At 57.3% G+C, this 18129-nt stretch overlaps 2 protein-coding genes across 17 annotated transcripts in view; both read right to left on the bottom strand.

The window, feature by feature from the left end:
* Positions 1–8473, bottom strand: part of ZNF775 (zinc finger protein 775) — an 18273-nt gene extending 9800 nt beyond the window's left edge. The window contains exon 1 of one of the 4 annotated variants that reach the window (XM_025854751.2): positions 8195–8473. In XM_025854751.2, the coding sequence (XP_025710536.2) occupies positions 8195–8336 (142 nt within the window). In that variant the 5' untranslated portion in view covers positions 8337–8473. Of the gene's footprint in view, positions 1–847; positions 868–7939; positions 8107–8194 lie in introns of those variants that run through there. The other 3 variants (XM_073899384.1, XM_073899386.1, XM_073899385.1) reach the window with 3 other exon arrangements.
* A 2764-nt stretch (positions 8474–11237) lies between these two features.
* REPIN1 (replication initiator 1) lies at positions 11238–17629 on the bottom strand. Of its 13 annotated transcripts, none has more exons than XM_025854693.2 (3): positions 17012–17629; positions 15447–15644; positions 11238–14022 (listed from the first exon to the last, which is right to left on the bottom strand). In XM_025854693.2, exons 2-3 carry the CDS (start codon positions 15601–15603, stop codon positions 12296–12298), a joined length of 1884 nt encoding a protein of 627 aa, XP_025710478.1. In that variant the 5' UTR covers positions 15604–15644; positions 17012–17629; the 3' UTR covers positions 11238–12295. The 13 variants fall into 13 exon arrangements, with proteins under 13 accessions (XP_025710478.1, XP_025710475.1, XP_073755469.1 ...); XM_025854690.2 differs by having other exon boundaries at positions 15447–15573; positions 17012–17627; XM_073899368.1 differs by having other exon boundaries at positions 11238–14019; positions 15447–15573; positions 17012–17626.
* Between the last annotated feature and the right edge of the window lie 500 nt (positions 17630–18129).

The raw sequence follows: 18129 nt of genomic DNA, 5'->3' as shown, positions 1-18129 counted from the left end.
GGATGGACGCATGGATGGATGGATGGGTGGATGGATGGATACGGATGCTCCTGCCTTGGCGCCACCTCTTTCCTCCAGGTTACTGTGTGTCCCAAGCCTTGGGGAAGCCTCTCACGCACCGCAGATAAGATGTCCTCCTAAAGAGGCTCAGAGGACTGGTGAAGGCGGAGGCACCTTAATTCAGGAAAACTCAGACAGAGGGGCCGAAGGCCAGGGTAATTCAAGACAGAGGGTAGGACCTTGGCCTTATTCACAAAACCCCTACATGACACAACGACGGGCCTCTTGAGCCCAATCAAACAGGTCCTACTTGATCCATTCTGTCTTCCCAGGAGTATTGGGACCTACAAATCAGCTCAGGTGGCAGAAAGGCTTCAATTCTTGATGAATAATTCACAGCAAGCTACAGAGCAGCTCCCTGCGTCCCTGGGTATTCGGTCCCAGCCACACCAGGGCTCGGAGTGGTCCCAGTAAGCACAGGAGGGAAGGGGACCCCCGTGGGCCCAAGGGGAAGAAGTAAGAAATGAGAGGGCAGGGGACAGGAGAGGCACAGAGGACAGGAATGGGGGGCAGGCCCCCATGTCTTGAGGACCCGCCTCCAACTGTGTGCTCAGGTGGGATGTGTCTAGAAAACAGGCCAGCAGGTGATCTGCAGGTAAAACCCTGAGAAAGCCAAACAGAGGGAAGTGTCTGCGTGTAGCCACGTGTCTGCAGGTCAGCCAGGCCCCCCCCAAGCTGCATCTTTTCTAACCTTCCCTCTTCTTCTGCTTCCACCCTGCTACGCTGCCCTACAGGCCCCTTCTTAGCCGCCACCCACCCACCCTCCCTGACCCATGGCTCCCCTGACCTGGCCTGGCATGCAGGCTGCCCAGCAAAATGCCCCTGCCAGACACAGAAGGCAACAGGGCCGATCCAACACCGCTGCCAGTGCCCGCACTGACTCTCCAAAGGCCGCTTGGCCTATCACACAGGGCCCTCACCCCAGTCTCCAGTGACCTCTCCCCTCCTGGCCGAGCAAGTTCTGTGGAGTGTGGGACACATGCAGGGATGGGTCTCGGGACAAGGCCCTGGTCACTTCCGCCTTCCCAGCACCTGGCTCTGGGCCTGGCCCTCCCACACTGGGTCAGGCTGCCTTGGGATGGGAGCCCCCTCCATGAGAAGCCTCCAGGAGGGGCAGCTGCACGACAACTGCCAGACCACACAAAGCGAGGATTGTGCCCAGCAGCAGGTGGTGAGGTCTGGGGGCAGGGGAAGGGCTTTGCTCTCAGCAGAATCCTGGGGGCAGGGAGGGGAGTAGACAGCAGCTGGGGGAAGAGAAAGGCCACAGATGGGAGGGGCAGTTCAGGGACATGGCCACGGCTCCCCACATCCTCCCAACCTCAGGCCCCTGGAACTTTTCCACCAGACAAGCACAGCCTTCTTCACAGATCAGGCCTCAGGCGGGGCAGGGGAAGTGGATGGCAACTCAGGTGTCCTTGGTCAGTGGTGGAGCGGGGATTGGCCGCATGCACCCACCAGGAGCTGAGGCTTGGAGGGGTGGCATTTCCCCAAACCATGGCCAAAAGGCCCAGCTTCCAGGTCCTTCTCAGCCATGAGCTCCCACCGGGCTCACACCCAGGTCCTCCACCAGCCACCACTGCTCCCCTACACCAACAGCCCCTTGCCCCCACAGGAAAACCCGGGCAGGGGGTCCTCTTCCCAAAGTGCCCCCTCCACATCAAGCTGACCCCCTTTGCCACACCAGCAAGGTTGCCGTGCTTCCCGAATGGCCTCCCTTTCCGTTAACCACATCTTTCCCACCCCTCAGCTGGTCTGAGCCCACCTGGTCCACAGGGCATGGCCCACCCCCCCAGTCTCCCACCCTCACCCCCCCATGCTCCAATCTGCCAGGCCCGCCCCCTGCTTTCTTTCCTAGGGAGTTCCTGGTTCCCTGCAGGCAGGCCCCACTTTCCGTCTCCTTGCCCTGACCCGCCATGCTTGCTCACAGGGAACCAGACTCAAGACTGTGGCTCAGGACAGCATTTGTAAGGGGGTGGCCCCACTCAGGCTCCAGCCAGCCTTCACCCTGGAGGGATGCTCTCAGAGTGCTCCCTAGGGGCCGACGTTCTGCCTCTCCTAACCTCATTTATTGAGGGGCATGGAGGACATCCCTGAAATCCTGATATTGATCTGGCCGTGGAAAGAAGGGGTGCTCAGCCAAGACTCCGGTATGGACCGGGAGAGAGCCACTGGCTGTTGAGCACCACTGCGCACCGAACGCTGAGCAGGCATCGCCCATGTCATCCTTCACGACCAATTACGGCTGAGGACCCATGGCTCCAAGAAGTTAAGTCATTTCCTCAAGGTCACAGAGCTAGTAAGAAATAGAGCCAGAACCAAACTGGGGTCAACCTGCCTCCCCCAAAGCTCCTACTCGGGGGCCATGTCACCTCCTAGAAGAAAGTCCAGGACTTAGCAAACCTTAAACGACCCATCCCTCCTTTTCAGGAGTCTGGCTTCTATACCAACATATGATTATTCAAGTTTACATAAATTAAATTTTAAATTCAGTTTCTCAATCACACTGGCCACATTTCAAGTGCTCAAGAGCCTCATGGAGCCCGAGCTCCTGTAAGGACAGCAGAGGACATTCCTATGTTCCCGAAGCTCCACCGGATGGCGCTGCACTAGGACTGGAAGCTCCTGGAGGGCAGCGGCCTTCCTCTGTTTACAGGCACACCTCGCTTTCTTGTACTTCGCACATGTTGCACTGTTTTACAAACTAAAGGTTTTTGGCCAATCTGCGCTGAGCAAGTCTACTGGCACAATTTTTCCTGACAGCATTTGCTTACTTCCTGTCTCTGTGTCACATTTTGGTAATTCTCATAATATTTCAAACTTGTTCATTATTACTGTATTTGTGAGGGGGAATCTGTGATCAGTGATTATGACCTGCGGAAAGCCCAGACGATGGTCAGCACGTTTTGGCAATAAAGTATTTTTTAATGAAGGTGTGCACGTTGTCACTGTAGACATAAGCCTGTTGCATACGTAGCAGATACTGTATTGTGTAAACATAACTCGTATGCATTGAGAAACCAAAAAATTCACTTGATTTGCTTTATCACAATATTTGCTTTACTGCAGGGGTCTGGAAACGAGCCTGCAATATCTCTGAGGTGTGCCTGTATACTGAATGAATGAATAAATGAGTGGAGGAGTGAAGAGGGGGCTCCTCTGGCCCCAGTCCTTGGTCACTGATGACAATCATCTAGGGACAAGGTGATGGGGTTTTCTGCCTGGGAATCCACTTGCAATTACTGTCAGTGGATGTTTTCATCTACAATATGCAATTACAGGCACCTGAGAAGAAACTGATGTACACGCTAACTGCACACACCATCACATCCAGAAACCACCGTATCTAACATTGAACACAGCTAAGTAAACCGGATGCAAACATACAGAGGTGCAAACATACGGAGACGCTTGTACATAAGAGAACAGCTGCAAAACTGTATGTAAAGCACGAAGAAACTGAGAAACCCACAGATACACCTGCAGACCCACAGAAAGCAGGGCGCGGGCGCGAACCACAGCAGCACCAACACTACACAGCGCGCTCGTGAGCGCAGACATGTGCGCCTCTGCGTCACACAGTTACACTCCCAGCTGCCCACTGCTCCAAGAAAGGGAACTCAGGGAGACGGAAGCGAGGCAGTATGATGGGGGACGGTCACCTGTTAGGTCCCCTGTGCTGGGGGTGGGGGATGGCACGGGGCAGCCAGGGCTGCGGCTGGCTGGGCAGAAGCTGGCCCAGCACAGAAAGCCATAGACAGAGAACTGGGCTCTGCTGGGCAAGCCCAGAGCAGCAAGAGACCCCTCCCGGGGCCGGCCTGCAGGGGGTCTAGCCCCAGAGGAAGCAGCAGACCCTTTCCCCTGGGAAAGGGTCTGCTGACCTTTGCTGACCCTGACTCAGCCGAGTCTGCTCCCAAAGGCTGCCCTCTCCTGAGGACCCTCACATCAGGCCCCTGTCAGGCCTAGACTGGGAATCAGGGCCCTGAGTTCTAAGCCACCAGTGGTTGACAAGTCACTGTACCTCTGGGCCTTGGGCTCCCAAGGTGAAGGTGACTGAAAAGGCCTGCCCACAGGTTTGTCTCAAGCACTGGACAGGACCAATCTGCAGCACACTGCGCTCCCCACAGCCTACAAACCAGCCATGTCTCTCTCACCCACTCCCCATTTCCTAAGCCCCCCCCAAAGGACCACTGCTGCTCACTCTTCCCAAACCTTCACTCCTCCAGCTGCTTCAGAATCTTCAGAGGCCCCCAGCACCCACCCAGTCACCCCAAACTCTGCTCCCCAATGTGAGCAGGCCTGGCAGGAGGAAGAGGTGTGCACAGATTTTCCTGTCGGGACCATTTCAAGGCCGTGCACAGCTCCTTGTATAGGTCACTGGACCCTCAACAGCCCTGGGGTAGGCTCTGGGCTGGGTGCGGGTACCTCACGGGGTAGGAGCGGAGGCGGCTATGTGGACGGTGGTAAGGAAAGCAGGGCTGGAGGCTGGGGGGCCTGAGCGCCAGGCAGGGGGGCTGGGCTACAAGCTTTGGATGCTTCTGCTGGCCTATGGCTCAAAGCCTCAGCTTCACTGAGGGGAAGGAGGCAGTGTCTCCTGTCTCCCAGGACCTGTTCCAAAGCCACCAGGCCCTCCCCCAAGGACGTCCTACAAATGCCACTCCTGTACAAGGTCTGTCCTCTGGGGTTGTGTCCTGGCTGTCCTCTGGACAGTCCACTGGACACATCAGACCTCCCACCTTCCTCTCATCCAGAGTTCATGACCAACGAGGACACACAAACCAGTGGCTTTAAAATGCTATCAGAAACACAGCGCAGCTGCTGCCAGAGCCCCAGGAGACCTGCTTCCCATCTTATATGGCCCCCGGGCCCACAGACAGACAAGCAGGCCCAGAGGTCCTGGCTCAGAACAGGGAAGTGTCACGGCCACCGCCTAAAGGCCCACCTCCATCCCTCACCCCAGCATGAGCATGCCCAACGTCCTTCTACGACTCCCACAAGAGTCCCCAGCCCCTCCAGCGCCTCCACCCCACCTTCTTCTCCCCTCCCCCGCCCTGCTCCTTAAGAAGGCCTCCCTCCTCTCCAGCTTCCCCAGACCCGCACTCAGCACTGGATCAAGTGTCCCGTGCACCTCCCACGGCTGCCCTTCTTCCAAGCCCTGCCCCTTCCCCCTCTTCTGCTCCAGCACCTCCAGACCTCGATCTCCCAAACACTGTGGTCCTCAGTCCTAACAGAGGGGTCAGAGGAGCAAGGGGAAAGGGCGGGCCATCCTTCCACAGAAATTATCAAATGATTATTTGGAAAATAATAACACTTATTCCTATGGGTAGACTTGTCCTATCAAGCAAGGGGGGGGGGGGAAACAGTGGGAAACATTCACAAAGTGCAAGACATTATTTTTAGGTCACCACATTGCCGTCACCCCCTCTTTGCCTCCCACATTATAAGAACTGTAACTCAGGGTTGCCCTGGTAAGAACAGCCCAGTTTAATGACCTCAGCCTGCTTCCACCAGCGTCCCCTGGGAACCAAGTCCATGGAGAGCGGGGGCAGCTGCCTTATCCTATCATGCCTGCCCCCACTCCCGGAGGTCCAAGATGTAACCCCAGGCCAGTCTCAGAGGTACCTCCTTCCAGGACTTCTGCCCCCACCTACCCAGCATTCACCCCTTTGCTGGGACTGCCCCACCCCACCTCCCTGCCTCTATGCCTGTCCCTCACCTGTGGCCTCCACATCCCCAGGCTCTGCTAACCCGTCTCCCTTTAGAGGAGAGAGCAGCACCCACATTCCTCGCCCAAGGTCCAAGACTCAGGAGCCCGCCAAGGCCTGGCGACCCCCATGACCCGATCTGAAGGCAAGACATGAAACTGACTGCCAACAACACTTTGAACAGATGTCACATTTTCATTTATAAACACTTTCCAACCCCTTGCTTCATTCAAAAGAGCTTGGAAAGGGTAAGAGTAAGGAGTGTTTCTCCCCCCTGACCCCCCGCTTGCCAGATGAGGAAAGTAAAGCCCAGAGGTGACATCCATTGCCTCATAGACAGTAAGACCTAAGGTCTCCTGCACGCTCTGAACACATTCTTCCCTCCCAGCCAACACTGCACTAGGAAATCTGGGATTCCTCAGCTTAACCCTCACCAACGGGGCAGGTGCACGGGTCACCCCACCTCCACCAAGCTCTGCACTTTGTCCCGGGTAGCCCTTGCCTCTTCAGGGGAGACAGTGGTCTTCATCAGGCCTCTCAAAACCACCACCACCCTTCACTACCCCAGAGTACAACTGTCACAACACATACATCGTTAAGTTGTACCAGTGCTGTTTTTAATACCTCCAAGATCTCCTACTGCCCCACCTCAGGTCAGGCCTGTTTCTTGCCCAAAGACTGTACTAGTTTTATAGCTTATCTTGCCCCTGCAATCCATTCATCACCCAGAACTCAAAGCAATTTCCCTAAAATTAAAATGAGGACATGTTACTACTTTGCTCAAAATACTTCCCAATGGGTCCCCAGCACTTTCAGGTTCAGCTACAAATTTCTCGGCAAGACCATTTAGAACCTGGCCTCTGCTTGCTTCTCCTGCCTCCCAGCTCCCCACTGTCCCAACATGTGACTCCCTGACCTTGCAGCATCTTGGCTGGCCTGTGACCAGTCTTGGAACACTCTTGCCCAGCTCTTCTCTGCCCAGCTAGATCAGGGATCCCTCTGAGCGGGAAACCTTTTTGGACATGCCAGGCTCAGTTAGGGGCCCTTCTGTTTGACCTGTGTACCCACGCAGCCCGCTACCACATAGATGGTATAATAATTTACCTGTCTCCACAACAAAACTATAAACATCTTAACATGAAGTATTTCTCTGTCCCCAACATCCAGCCCAAGGTCCCATGTGCTGTAAACCATCAACAAAAATTTTAATAAAGAAACACTTACAATACAGAAATTTAAATCCAACACGGATTAGAAGCACAGACTCATGGAACCTTAGGGTTGAAAGGAGACTAATATCCTCTAATCTCTTCATTTTACAGATGAATACAGGGACCCAAAAAGAAGAGTGGAGGCTGGACATCAGCCAGTGTCAAGCTCCTGGGCTCTGACCACACCCAACCCCAGGTCTAGCTGACCAGGACACGCTCCAGGCTCCACCCGCCCAAAGGACGGATTCTCCTCCGCCCTTACAGGGGAAGGGAGCCCCCAGCTCCTACCCCCACCCCCACTGAGGTCTTGACTCCTGTGCCCATTTTCCTGGAATGGAACCCCACCCCCCAACACACACACACACACACACACACACACACGCACGCACTTCCAATTTCTGTGGTGCTTCCCTCTCATTGTTCGCACTCCCAATCTTTATGCCCGCTCATTTAATCATTTATTAAGCACCTACTCTGTGTCACTGTGCGGCAAGCACTGGGGTTCCTGCCCTCCAAAAGCTCGGTCTTTCCGACACAGCTGACACAGCCCCGAACACAGGGCCAGCGCTTGGGCAGAACGCGCCCGGAGGGACCGGGGGTCAGCAACACCCCCCCCCCGCCCCCCCCCCCCTCCCCCCCCCCCCCCCCCCCCGGCCCCGCTCACCATCCCGTCCCTCCCGCTCTCACGGCCCCCCTCCTGCTCTCTGCCCCGGCCTGCAGCCCCCTCCCACGCACGACCCGGGCCCCTTTCCCCAGGGGCTGTGTGGGGGCGGGGAAAGTTCGGAGCCGCAGCGCCGGGGGCTCAGGGGGCCCCGAGACCCCCGAGGCCGCCGCCAGCCCGAGGCTGGGTGGAGGCAGCGCGCGAGGAGCGGGCCGGGCGCTGGCCCCACAGCACGGTCCGTTCCTCCGCACGCCCCTCCCGCCCGGATTCGGAGGGACTCGGAGGGAGGGGACGGGAATAAATACCTTGACTTTGTGGTTAAGGTTAACGGGAACTGCCACCCCGGGGCGACTTGGGCACTGGGCTCCCCGGCCCCGCCAGTCCCGGGACAGGCGGGGGCGGGCGCCTCCCCCTGATTGGCTAACGGGCCGGCCATCCCCGGGGCCGTCCCGCCGCCTGATTGGCTGCGCCGCTCAGATGACCAGCTTCTCCCTATCGGAGAAGCCCGCGGGGCGGCCCCTTTGTTCTCCCGAGCCAATAGCCCTGGTGGGCGGGCTGACCTCGCCGCCCGCTGGGCCTCGCGGGCCCCCGCGCGGCTTTAACGCTTTGGCCGCTGGCTCGGGACCCTTGTTCAGGGCTCCGAGGGGAGGAGGAGCGGGGGCGAGGCCGGGTGCTGGTGACCGGACGGCGCCGCGGCACCATGTTCTTCCCCTCCGCCGGGCTCTCCCTCCGGCTCTGGCCCCGCGGACGCGCTCTCAGATCGACCCCGTCATGCCGCAGCTCTCCGTCCGACTTAGGGACGAGCCCGCACCGCTCTTAGTGCCGGGGCCCGGGAGCACAGGACGCACGAGCCCCACCCTGACGCGCACACTCGAGTGTGCACGTGACACGGTGGCACCTGGCACTACAGTACGCCAAGTGTTAGGCTGAGAAGCTGTGCTTGCCTCGCGCGACCCGAGAGAAACCGCCATCCGCACCCTGCGCGGCGCTAGGCACGTCGTGGGCGCCCGATAAACGATCCTGGGGTCTCCACGAGAGAGAGAGAGAGAGAGAGAGACCTCATTAAATGCACCCCCTCGCTTTCTCGTCAGGAAACAGCGGTCTGAAGAGGTCACGTTCCTAGGTGGAGTGTCACTACTGATTTAGAGGCAGGGTTCAGGCGGCCTGGAAATCTTCAGAAAAGAGAATTTTCTCTTCTACCCACACTAATTGGAAGGAATGCTCCTTTATGCCAATAGGATTCCACACACTGCTACCTCAAGCTAGCTAGGTCAACTCCCACTGGCAGTATTCTCTCCGGAGCTGCTTAGAAACTGCCCTTAGGCCTCGAGGTTGATAAAAACAGAAGCTGGCCTCTGTCTCTCTCTCAGACTTCCTACAAACCTACCGTGAGGCTGGTGGACCTCATTCTAATGAATCAGTAGCCACCTACTAAGCATTTGCTGTGGGCCCAGCTATTGTTTGGCCTCAGGACAATAGACACCGGCCGACTGAGATTCTATCGGTCTTGCCACTAACTTCTGTGCAGCTTTTCTGTCTCTGGACTTTGACTTACCTGTAAAAGAGTAATTTCCTAGTTACATACCTACCTTTCCAGACTTTTGCAGGACCCAAATTGGTTCTGTTGTCTATAGAAACATTTGTAAAGTATGAAACCCTACACAGAGGCCAGATAGGACTAGACCATCAACTTTTAAAAGAATCCCATTCATCTCTTTATTTTCTGGAGTACCTTCTGGAGGGGGTTTACCAAAAGCTTGTGGAATTCCCAGTATTCTAGGTCCAGATCTGCCACTGGTTGTGAGTGAGAAAACCCACTTCTCTCTGGGGCATGTTTCCTCCTCTACAGAGTGAAAGTCTTCCTCCAGATTGGCGTTTCATGACCAAGTGTCGGAAAGAATGAAGCACATCTGGGATCCTATTTACATTAAGAGAAAAGAGAGAAAAGACAGAACGGGGGGAGGGGAGAATGAAAGACTTCCATATTTAGAAAAGAGATGTCTGCATTATTAAACGTTGACAAGCTAATTGAGTACTTTTATAATTGTAGAAGAAAAGGGGGGGGACCGTGGCCACCTCAGAACAGCAGCGTAGCTCCTGTCAGCAGAACTGTGGCCCCTCCAACCTGAGCAGTTCCTCCCTTGAGGCTGCTGTCTGCACGTGCCACGCTGAGCAATGACATGGGAACCACCAGGTCCTCTGAGGGACCCAGGAAGGACCCATGGACAAGTTCACTCTGTCCCAGCTTGACCAGCACCCTCAAGGCCACTTCTGTGGCTTTCCCTGAACTTCGGACCTCTCCTCAACCATCTCTACCCCAAAGCAGGTGCAGCACAGCATTAGTGGACACCCAGTGCCGGCCTTCCCCACCCCCAAGCATTTCCTTCAAAGGTGCTCTTTCAAAGTCAGGAGCCCTGGTCGGATTCCCTCGCCCTCATCCTTTTCCCCAACCCCCAAGTACAAACCTGAGGTGCCTGAGGACCTGGTTCCTGCTCCCTGCCCATCATCCCTAGACGACCTAATTTCCTGCCCCCCAAAAAGCACTGCTCCCCTTCCCTTGAAGCCCTGGGGTCCCTTAAAGAGACATACTGAAGGGTGGCATTCTTGAGTCAATGCTTCTAGTCTCTGAAAGATAATTTGCCATTAACTATACAGGTTTTTAAGGGGCTCCATGAAGGCATGAAGTGGCTTCAACCAGTACGAGACTTGGAAGCTATCTGCTTCCATCCCGCACACTTGGAGTCCCACTCATCGCCATCCATCTCCCTCTGCTCACTATGTGTGTACACATATACGTCCTCCCCAGACTTGGGCCTCTTAGAGGTAAGGACAAGGTCTTACCTTGGTAAAACCCCCGGTTGCCACCACAACCTCAAGCATGGTAGGCACTGGATAACCATCTTCACCAAAGCAGCAGCATACGCCATTCACCCAACAAATATGTGGCAGTAGTCAAGAGCACATGCTCCAGGAGTCAGAGACCTGGGTTTAAATCGCCTCTGGTGACTGCCACTTATGTGACCTTGAGCAAATGGTTTCATCTGTAAAAGAAGAGTACCTACCACCCGGGGATTATGTTGAGATCATTTAGGTAAACTTCTTTGCGAGGTGCCACTCCCATTAACAAATTGTGGTGGTTATTATGCACGGTGTGCATGGTGCTGGATCTATGCAGAAATTACTCAAACTGGCAGGAAAAGGGCCTACTGTCACCTGTCAAGAATAGGCACTCAAATGTGTACGAAACGGCCAGTACAGGGAAGCATCAGGGGGCCAGCCAGGAAGGCATTGCAGAACATTCAAATCAGAACTTGTCCTCCTAATTACTGGCCCCTGACAGGTCTCACTTGACCCCACAGAAAGCTAAGTCCCTGCAGAACTAGCCCCACCTGCTGGGTGTGCCTGGCCTCCCCTGGGGAAGAACTGGGAGCAAGGTGCAAAGGAGCTCAAGTGGGGGCACTTGCCCTGTTACCAACACCCCTCCTGCCCCGAGGCCCCCTGCCTCGCCCCCTCCCCCCGCCGTCCCCCAGCCCAGAGCAGAGCATGCTGCTCCTCTTTCAAACTACACAGCTCACCGGGAGAAAGGAACACTCGGCCACCAGCTCTAAAACCAAATCTTTATTCTCTAGTTTGAAAAGGAGGGTAAGTGGTTGTTCTGTTTCATTCCAGAGAATAGAACAAGGCCCAATAGGTAGAAATCACAGGAAAGCAGATTCCATTCATCATAAGGAAGAATTTCTAACAATTAGAATTATCCTACAATAGAACCAGGGCCTCAGGAGGTGGGGAGACTCCCTGTCACCTAAGTGTTCAAGCAGAGGCTGGGCATCCATAACCTAGAAATGTAGAAGAGGAAACTCGCCCCTTTCTGCCTGTCAGCCGACCCTCCATGATCAGTGGGGCAGTCCTTTCCACCATGCTGAGTTCTGGAATGAGTGGAGGGTTGGGGTGTTCAGACAAAAGCCTGGACACGGGGCTGCTGACAGCCAGGGGATGCTCTAAGCGCTGGGAGGGTGGTGCATTGATCTCGGGGAGGGGGAGTGGGGCTGAGCGCTGACAGTAGATGGGCCTGAGTCCCGGCGCCTACGCAGGGGCAGGAGGAAGGGGACGGGGTAGGACAGGTTAGAGCAGCGCGGCCTCACCTCCCGGTGCTGGAAAAGGCCCAGGCGCGCGCTAACAAGGCCAGCAGGTTCTCCCAGGTGTATCCAGCTGGTCCACTTTTCCTCCCAAGTGCTCATTTACTAAGGACTGTACCACACCTACTTCCAAAAACTGAGCTGAAGAAACTCATAATAAAAGACAGGGACATTAAGGCGTTAACACCAGAGGGGAAGGGTCTTCCTGGCCCCTGGTGGCCCCTCCAGCAGGAGGGCTCTAAGGGGTAGGTGGAGCTGCTATTGCTACTTTTCCGGGGCCCAGGGCAGTCGGGGCAGAACCTTAGCAAACACCAGCTGGAGGCCAGAGTCCCATGCTCTGCGAGTGGTTTCCCTGGCGCCCGGGGCCGGACCTCCCTCCCTAACAGGGCCCAGCTCCCCGGCCGCTCTCCCATCCCTTGCCTACACCAGCAGCAACACGGGCCCCCCACAGCCTAGGCCCACAGCAACACTCTCGTGTAAATGACGCCTAGCCCTGCCCCCTCGGCCTCCGCAGCCCCTGCCCGCTCAGACGTCATGCTTCTTCTGATGGGCCAGGAGCTTCTCCTCGTCGTCAAAGGTCTGGCCACAGATGGCGCAGCAGAAGGCGCCGTCCCGGATGTGGCTCTTCCGGTGGGTGATGAGATTGGACTTCTGGCTGAAGCTCCGGTCGCAGTCGGGGCAGGCATAGGGGCGCTCGCCCGTGTGGATGCGCCGATGGGACACCAGGTTGGACTTCTGGCTGAAGGCTTTGCCGCAGTCTGGGCAGACGTAGGGCTTCTCGCCGGTGTGGATGCGCCGATGGGCCGCCAGGTAGGGCTTGTGGCGGAAAGCCTTGCCGCAGTCCGGGCAGACGAAGGGCCGCTCGGGGGCGTGGTCGCGCCGGTGGGCCGCCAGGTGGCTGCCCTGGGAGAAGCGGCGCCCACACTCCTCGCAGGCAAAGGGCCGCTCGCCCGAGTGCACCCGGGAGTGCGCCACCAGGTGGGTCTTCTTGCCGAAGTTCTTCCCGCACTCGGCGCAGGTGAAGGGCCGCTCCCCCGTGTGCTGCCGCTGGTGGGCCCGCAGGAAGCGCTCCAGCCGGAAGCTCCGGCCACAGTCCTCGCAGCTGAAGAGGGAGGGGGGCGCGGCCGCCGGCTCGGGCGGGGGCGCTCCCGGGGCCTCCAGCGGAGGCTCGGGCGCCCGCTCCCGGGCAGGTTTCAGCGGGGCCTCGGCGCGGGGCTCGGACGAGGCCTCCAGGGAGCCGGCCGGAAGCTGGGGGCTCCCCGAGCCGGGGACGCCCTGTGCAGACCCTTCGGACCGCTTGTGGATCTTGCTGTGGGACAGCAGGTTGGGTTTGTGGCGGAAGCGGCGCCCGCACTCCGTGCATGGGTAGGGCTTCTCGCCGGTGTGGATGCGCCGGTGTGAGGTCAGGTAGGGCTTATTGGTGAAGCGCTTCCCGCATTCGGGGCACTGGTGGGGCCGCTCGCCCGTGTGCACACGGCGGTGGGCGATCAAGTTGGGCTTGTGCCGAAAGCGCTTGCCGCAGCAGGCACACTGGAACGGGCGGTCGACCGCGTCTCCACCAGGCCGGGGGGCGGTCACCGCCGGGCGGCCCCTAGGCCGAGGCCCGAGAGCCTTGGCTGCTGCCTCCTCCAGGGCCTCGGCTACGTGAACCCGCTTGTGAGCGACTAGCTGGTCCCACTGGGCAAAGCTCCGGCCACAGTTGCCACATATAAAGGGCCGGGCCTCCGGGGCCGGGGGGTGGCACCTCCGCACATGAGCTCGAAGCTGCTTTCGTCGCCAGAAGCGTCTCTCACATTCAGGACAGGCGATGGGCCGCTTTGCAGCCGAGTGGGCCCGTAGATGCAGAACCAGGGGAACCCAGCCTCGGAAGGTCTGCCTGCAGAGGTGGCAGGCAAAGCCCAGATCTGGGGTGGCAGCGGCATGGACCTGGCAGTGCAGCGCCAAGAAGGGGGCGTGTCGGAAGCGACGGCCGCATTCAGGACAGGGCAGGGGCAGCCGGGCCTGGCAGTGCCGGGTGTGAAGCCACAGGGCCACCCAGCCCGGGAAATGCCTTCGACAGTGGGCACAGCGATGGGCCCTACTGGGGGCTTGGCTGCCCGACTGGGCCACGGAAGTGCCTTGTAACCTCAGCCCTTGGGGCTCCTTCTCCAGGGTCTGGGGCAACTTCTGGGAGGGCCCAGAGACCTTGGGCTGGGCCGGGCCCATGGCCAGGGGGCCCTTGCAGCGACGTTCCAGCATGGGTTCCTCCTCTGCTGAGGGTGGAAAAGCAGTGTCACTTCTGGAGATCAATTCATCCTGCCCCAGTTCCTCCCTGGCCGACCCCTCCTCTCCAGGCCTGAGAGGAGCTCGTCCCTCTGAACTCCTAGAGCCCTCGAATCTGGCCTATTCTTCTATTTCCTTGTCTGTCCTACATCATTTCAATCTTGCGCTTCTAGATACCATTTCAAGTGTATTCAAGTATTTACTCAGTATTTACTAACCCTGGAAACTACCAGAAGGGAGGAACTCTGACACTTCTTGGAATCCCCCCTCATGCTAGTCACCCCGTGTCTGGCATGGAGTAAACACTCCAGCGTTGGCTGCACAAACATTCCTGCCTTCAGACTCACCAGAGAACGTGGTCACCTCTCCCTATGGTGCTTTAGGCTTTTTACAGGCGCTTCCCTGCTGCCCCCTGCTCGTTTCTATTATTTCCTGCCGCTACATTTGAGCTTCACATCAACAGTGAGGTGGGACAAGCAGACATGAAGCTCCCAGCTTGACAGATGAAGCAACTCTGAGGCATAAAAAGGAGAGGGGGGGTTTGCCCGAGGGGACACAATAAACCAAGAGCAGAACCAAGACCGGGGGACAGGTCTTCTAAACTCCCAGGCCAGTGTTCTTGCTTCTAAAACGCCTGGGTTTGTGAAGTTCCCACAGAAAGAAACTCCTACAGCCTTTACCCTATTTATCCTCTCCTGGGTTCTAATCACATCACAGGGGAGCGTTTTTGGCCTCCCCAACCTCAGTCGCTCAGGGCAGAAGCCTGGAGAGCAGGAGACAGCGCTTCTGGGGAACAGGAGGGGAGTGCTAGATGCTACTCGCAGCGCTCTGTAAGGCCAGGCCACTGCCTGTCCAGACTGCCCACACTCTGCCTGCCTGCCCTCCTCTACCCACACACACGATTAGCACATCGCAGGAAGGAGAGCTCTCCTGAATCCAAGGAACACCCACAGCCGGCTACCCTCCCCAGGGGTGGTCGGAATTACTACCGGGGCAAGAGAAGGGGAGGAAAGACAAGACTGTAACCCCTGTCCTCTGCCAGGTCATGCCCCAACCCCACCAGGAACTGCCCCACATTGCACTCCTCACTCCTCCACGGTGCCGGGGAGCCCAGATTCCTCAAGGACAGCTTCCTGCAGCCACTGAGGGGTGGGTGGTGGTTAGCCTCCTAATAGACCTCCACTGCCGGCTTGCAAGCTCCAGACACATCCTCCTAAATTCCCTAGAGGCAAACTCCTCTCGAAGAGCTCAGACATGACTCATTCCCCATGGCCAGACTGAGCACAGGGAAGACGCTGGTATGGGAAGGTCATCCTTCCCCCCTACAGGTGACTGCCTTCCTCCAGGATGAGGAGATCTGAGCACTGGGGCTGTGGAACGGTTTGGGAACCCAACAAAGAAGGCCAGACTCTACCCTGGAGACCGTGGAGCTGGAGATGAGGCTTTTTCCAGCTCCTCCCGGGGATGTTCCTGGGGATACTTCTGTGGCTGTAGCGCCTGCTTCGGCCCACACTCTGGTAGCCCCCAGATGTCAGAGAAAACTGCAGCAGTAAAGACACCCCTACCCCCATGGCAGAGCTCAGACCTCTGAGTGCAGAGAGGCCAGCCTTACCTGCGGGGAGGGGAGAGAAAACACGCATGAGGCTCTGAGCTCCTCCAGGGCAGTCATCTTTGTGTCCTCGCCAGCCACAACCCCCTCCCCCCACCCAAGCCCCACACCCCGAGCGGCCGAGGAACCTTAACGGATACTGGATTAATAGATGAATGTGCCCCCTTCACCAAGGAAGTACTCGACAGCGTCTGGGGGTCATTTCCTCCACGGGTAAGGTCACAGCATGAATTCTCCATGCTGATGGCCAAAGGCCGGGCCGATGGCAGAAACTCTGGAATCCCTGCTGGCTCCCCTTCCCCCACCCTCCTCCCAAACAGGAATTCCAGGCTCGGTTCCCAAGGGGCTGCGTAGGGCGAGCTAGTGTGGCCAGGTCTCGGTCACAATCCCCTTGCACCTCTGGATGGCAAAAGGTCGTGGAGATTCCCACACCCCCCCCTTTTGTTTTCGCGAGTGTCCCCTGTCCACGTCGCGGACACACGGCTCCGCGCACCCCGAGTGGGCCCTTTCGGGTGCCCACGCAGAGCGCACCTCGCGGAGCCTGTGCGCAGGTGCGCGGGCTCGCCCCCCCCATTCAGTCCAGCACTGTCCCCCCCACACAGCGCACACACAGTCACGCGCCCCCGGCAGGTAGGGCCGCCCGCCTCGGGCCCGCGTGGAACCCCGCGCCCTGCCCGGGACGAACCTCTCCGGCGGGGTGCGCGGAGGCGCGTCGCGCGTCCATGAGGCCGGAACGCCGGCGCCGGCGGCCGCGCTCCTTACCCCGCGCGGCGACAGCGGCAGGTTCGAGTTCACAACTGCCAGGCCCGGGCCCAGCCCCCCCGCCGGTTCCCAGCGCCACGTGACTACAGGAGCTGCCGAGGGTCAGTCGCGGGCTGGGGCCGGCGGCCGCGGCCGGAGGGCGGGGCGGCCGGGGGCGGGCGGCCGGGGCCCGTCCCCTCCGCGCCCCCCTCCCAGCGCCCCCTCGCGGGCTGGGCCGGGGGCGGCAGCCCGGAGCTCGGCTCCGTAGCCATGGCGACCGGAGCCCGGATTTTCCGGGACAGGCCCGGCTCAAGTTTCCCGACCCTTTGTCCCTACGGAGGACACGCGTCCCTGCGCGACCGCGTGGCCGGACCGCGGTCCCTCGGCTAGACCCGGCCTCGGCTGGCTTCCTCCGAGAGGGCGCTCGCCGCCCCCGGGCCACCCCTTCACTGCTTCGGCCGCCGCCGGCCACCTCGACCTCTGGCCGCGCTGCAGCCCCGAAGTGCCCCTGGCTGGGGGCGGCGCGGCTGACCCGAAAGTCTGGCTTCTGGTTTGTTCACAGTGGAGAAAGGAAAGGCCCGACCGCGTGAACTTTAAAGAAGGAGAATACCACCTATTCCAGAAATTACCACGAGCAGGCGTTCCCGGCTTCCCGTGGCCGAGGGCGCGGGGCCTGGCCCAGTGGTCGCTCTGGCCCCGGGCATTTCGCTTGGAACCGCGCAGCAGCCGGTCGGCGAGCCGGGGAGGCAGGCGCGAGCCTGCGCCCGTGACTCACCGCCGAGCAGGTGGCCGTGGCTTTACGAACCAAACACTTCCTGGGTTTTCCAGGCTAGTACAGTGTCATGTACTTTTACGCTTTTCAACAAAGTCGATGTTAATTGCGCAATCATTTTTAAAACACTTAAATCTGTTGCATCAGTTCTATCGGAAACAGAATATATAAAAATCTCTCATACTTTTAGCTCTTGGAGTCAATTACATTTCAAATTTTGGTATGTCTCCTCCGGTGTTTTTTTCTATACTTAACCTATGCACGTTTGACGTAATAGGGATAATGCGTTGCAAAAATGTATTCTGCCCTTTTCACTAACAATATTGTGAGTTTTCCCCCATTTTATTAGATACTCTCTTATGGCGTGATTCTTAATGGCAGCATAAATGTACAAGTAAACTTTCTTGGTTTTCTATATCATTAGAGATTCATCTTTTATCACACATGGCTGATTTTTAAAATTCAAGGAGTGGGGAACTGACGGATCAAAGGCAAAGTATATTTTTAAAATGCTTTCTAAAATGTCTTCCAGGAACATCTATTAGCTTTCCCTTGAGAAATGCCCATTTTTCCATATCCTTGAAGACGCTGGCTATTTTTTCAAATTTAAAGTCATTATTTCTCATTGTTTTGAATTTCATTTCCTAGATTACTAGTTAGCTGGCTTGTTTTTTCACATATTTATTGCCTGTTTGTATTTTCTTTTTTGCGAATTTGCTTATGTCCCTTTGCTCACTTTATTTGTCCATTTTTTAAAGTTGGGAAATTGGTTTTATTTCACATTGTTTGGGGGTTCATATCTTATAAAGTAAAAGGCTTTTATAGTTTCTGCCTTTGGTGCACATAAAGAGCAGCCACCGCACCCCAAATTAAATTTTATGTGTGTATTTTTATCACAGAAAATAAGTTTTAATATCTAATAGTGTAAGTACTCCCCCTACACACAGATTCCTTTTTTCCCCCAAAAAATATTTC

This window comes from Callorhinus ursinus, unplaced genomic scaffold (genome assembly GCF_003265705.2).
Source record: "Callorhinus ursinus isolate GAN/ISIS: 27379988/994484 unplaced genomic scaffold, GSC_fseal_2.0 scaffold12, whole genome shotgun sequence".
In the NCBI taxonomy this organism is placed as follows: Eukaryota; Metazoa; Chordata; class Mammalia; order Carnivora; family Otariidae; genus Callorhinus; species Callorhinus ursinus.
Note: the sequence above shows the minus strand (reverse complement) of the source record. Positions and strands in the feature narration are given on the sequence as shown.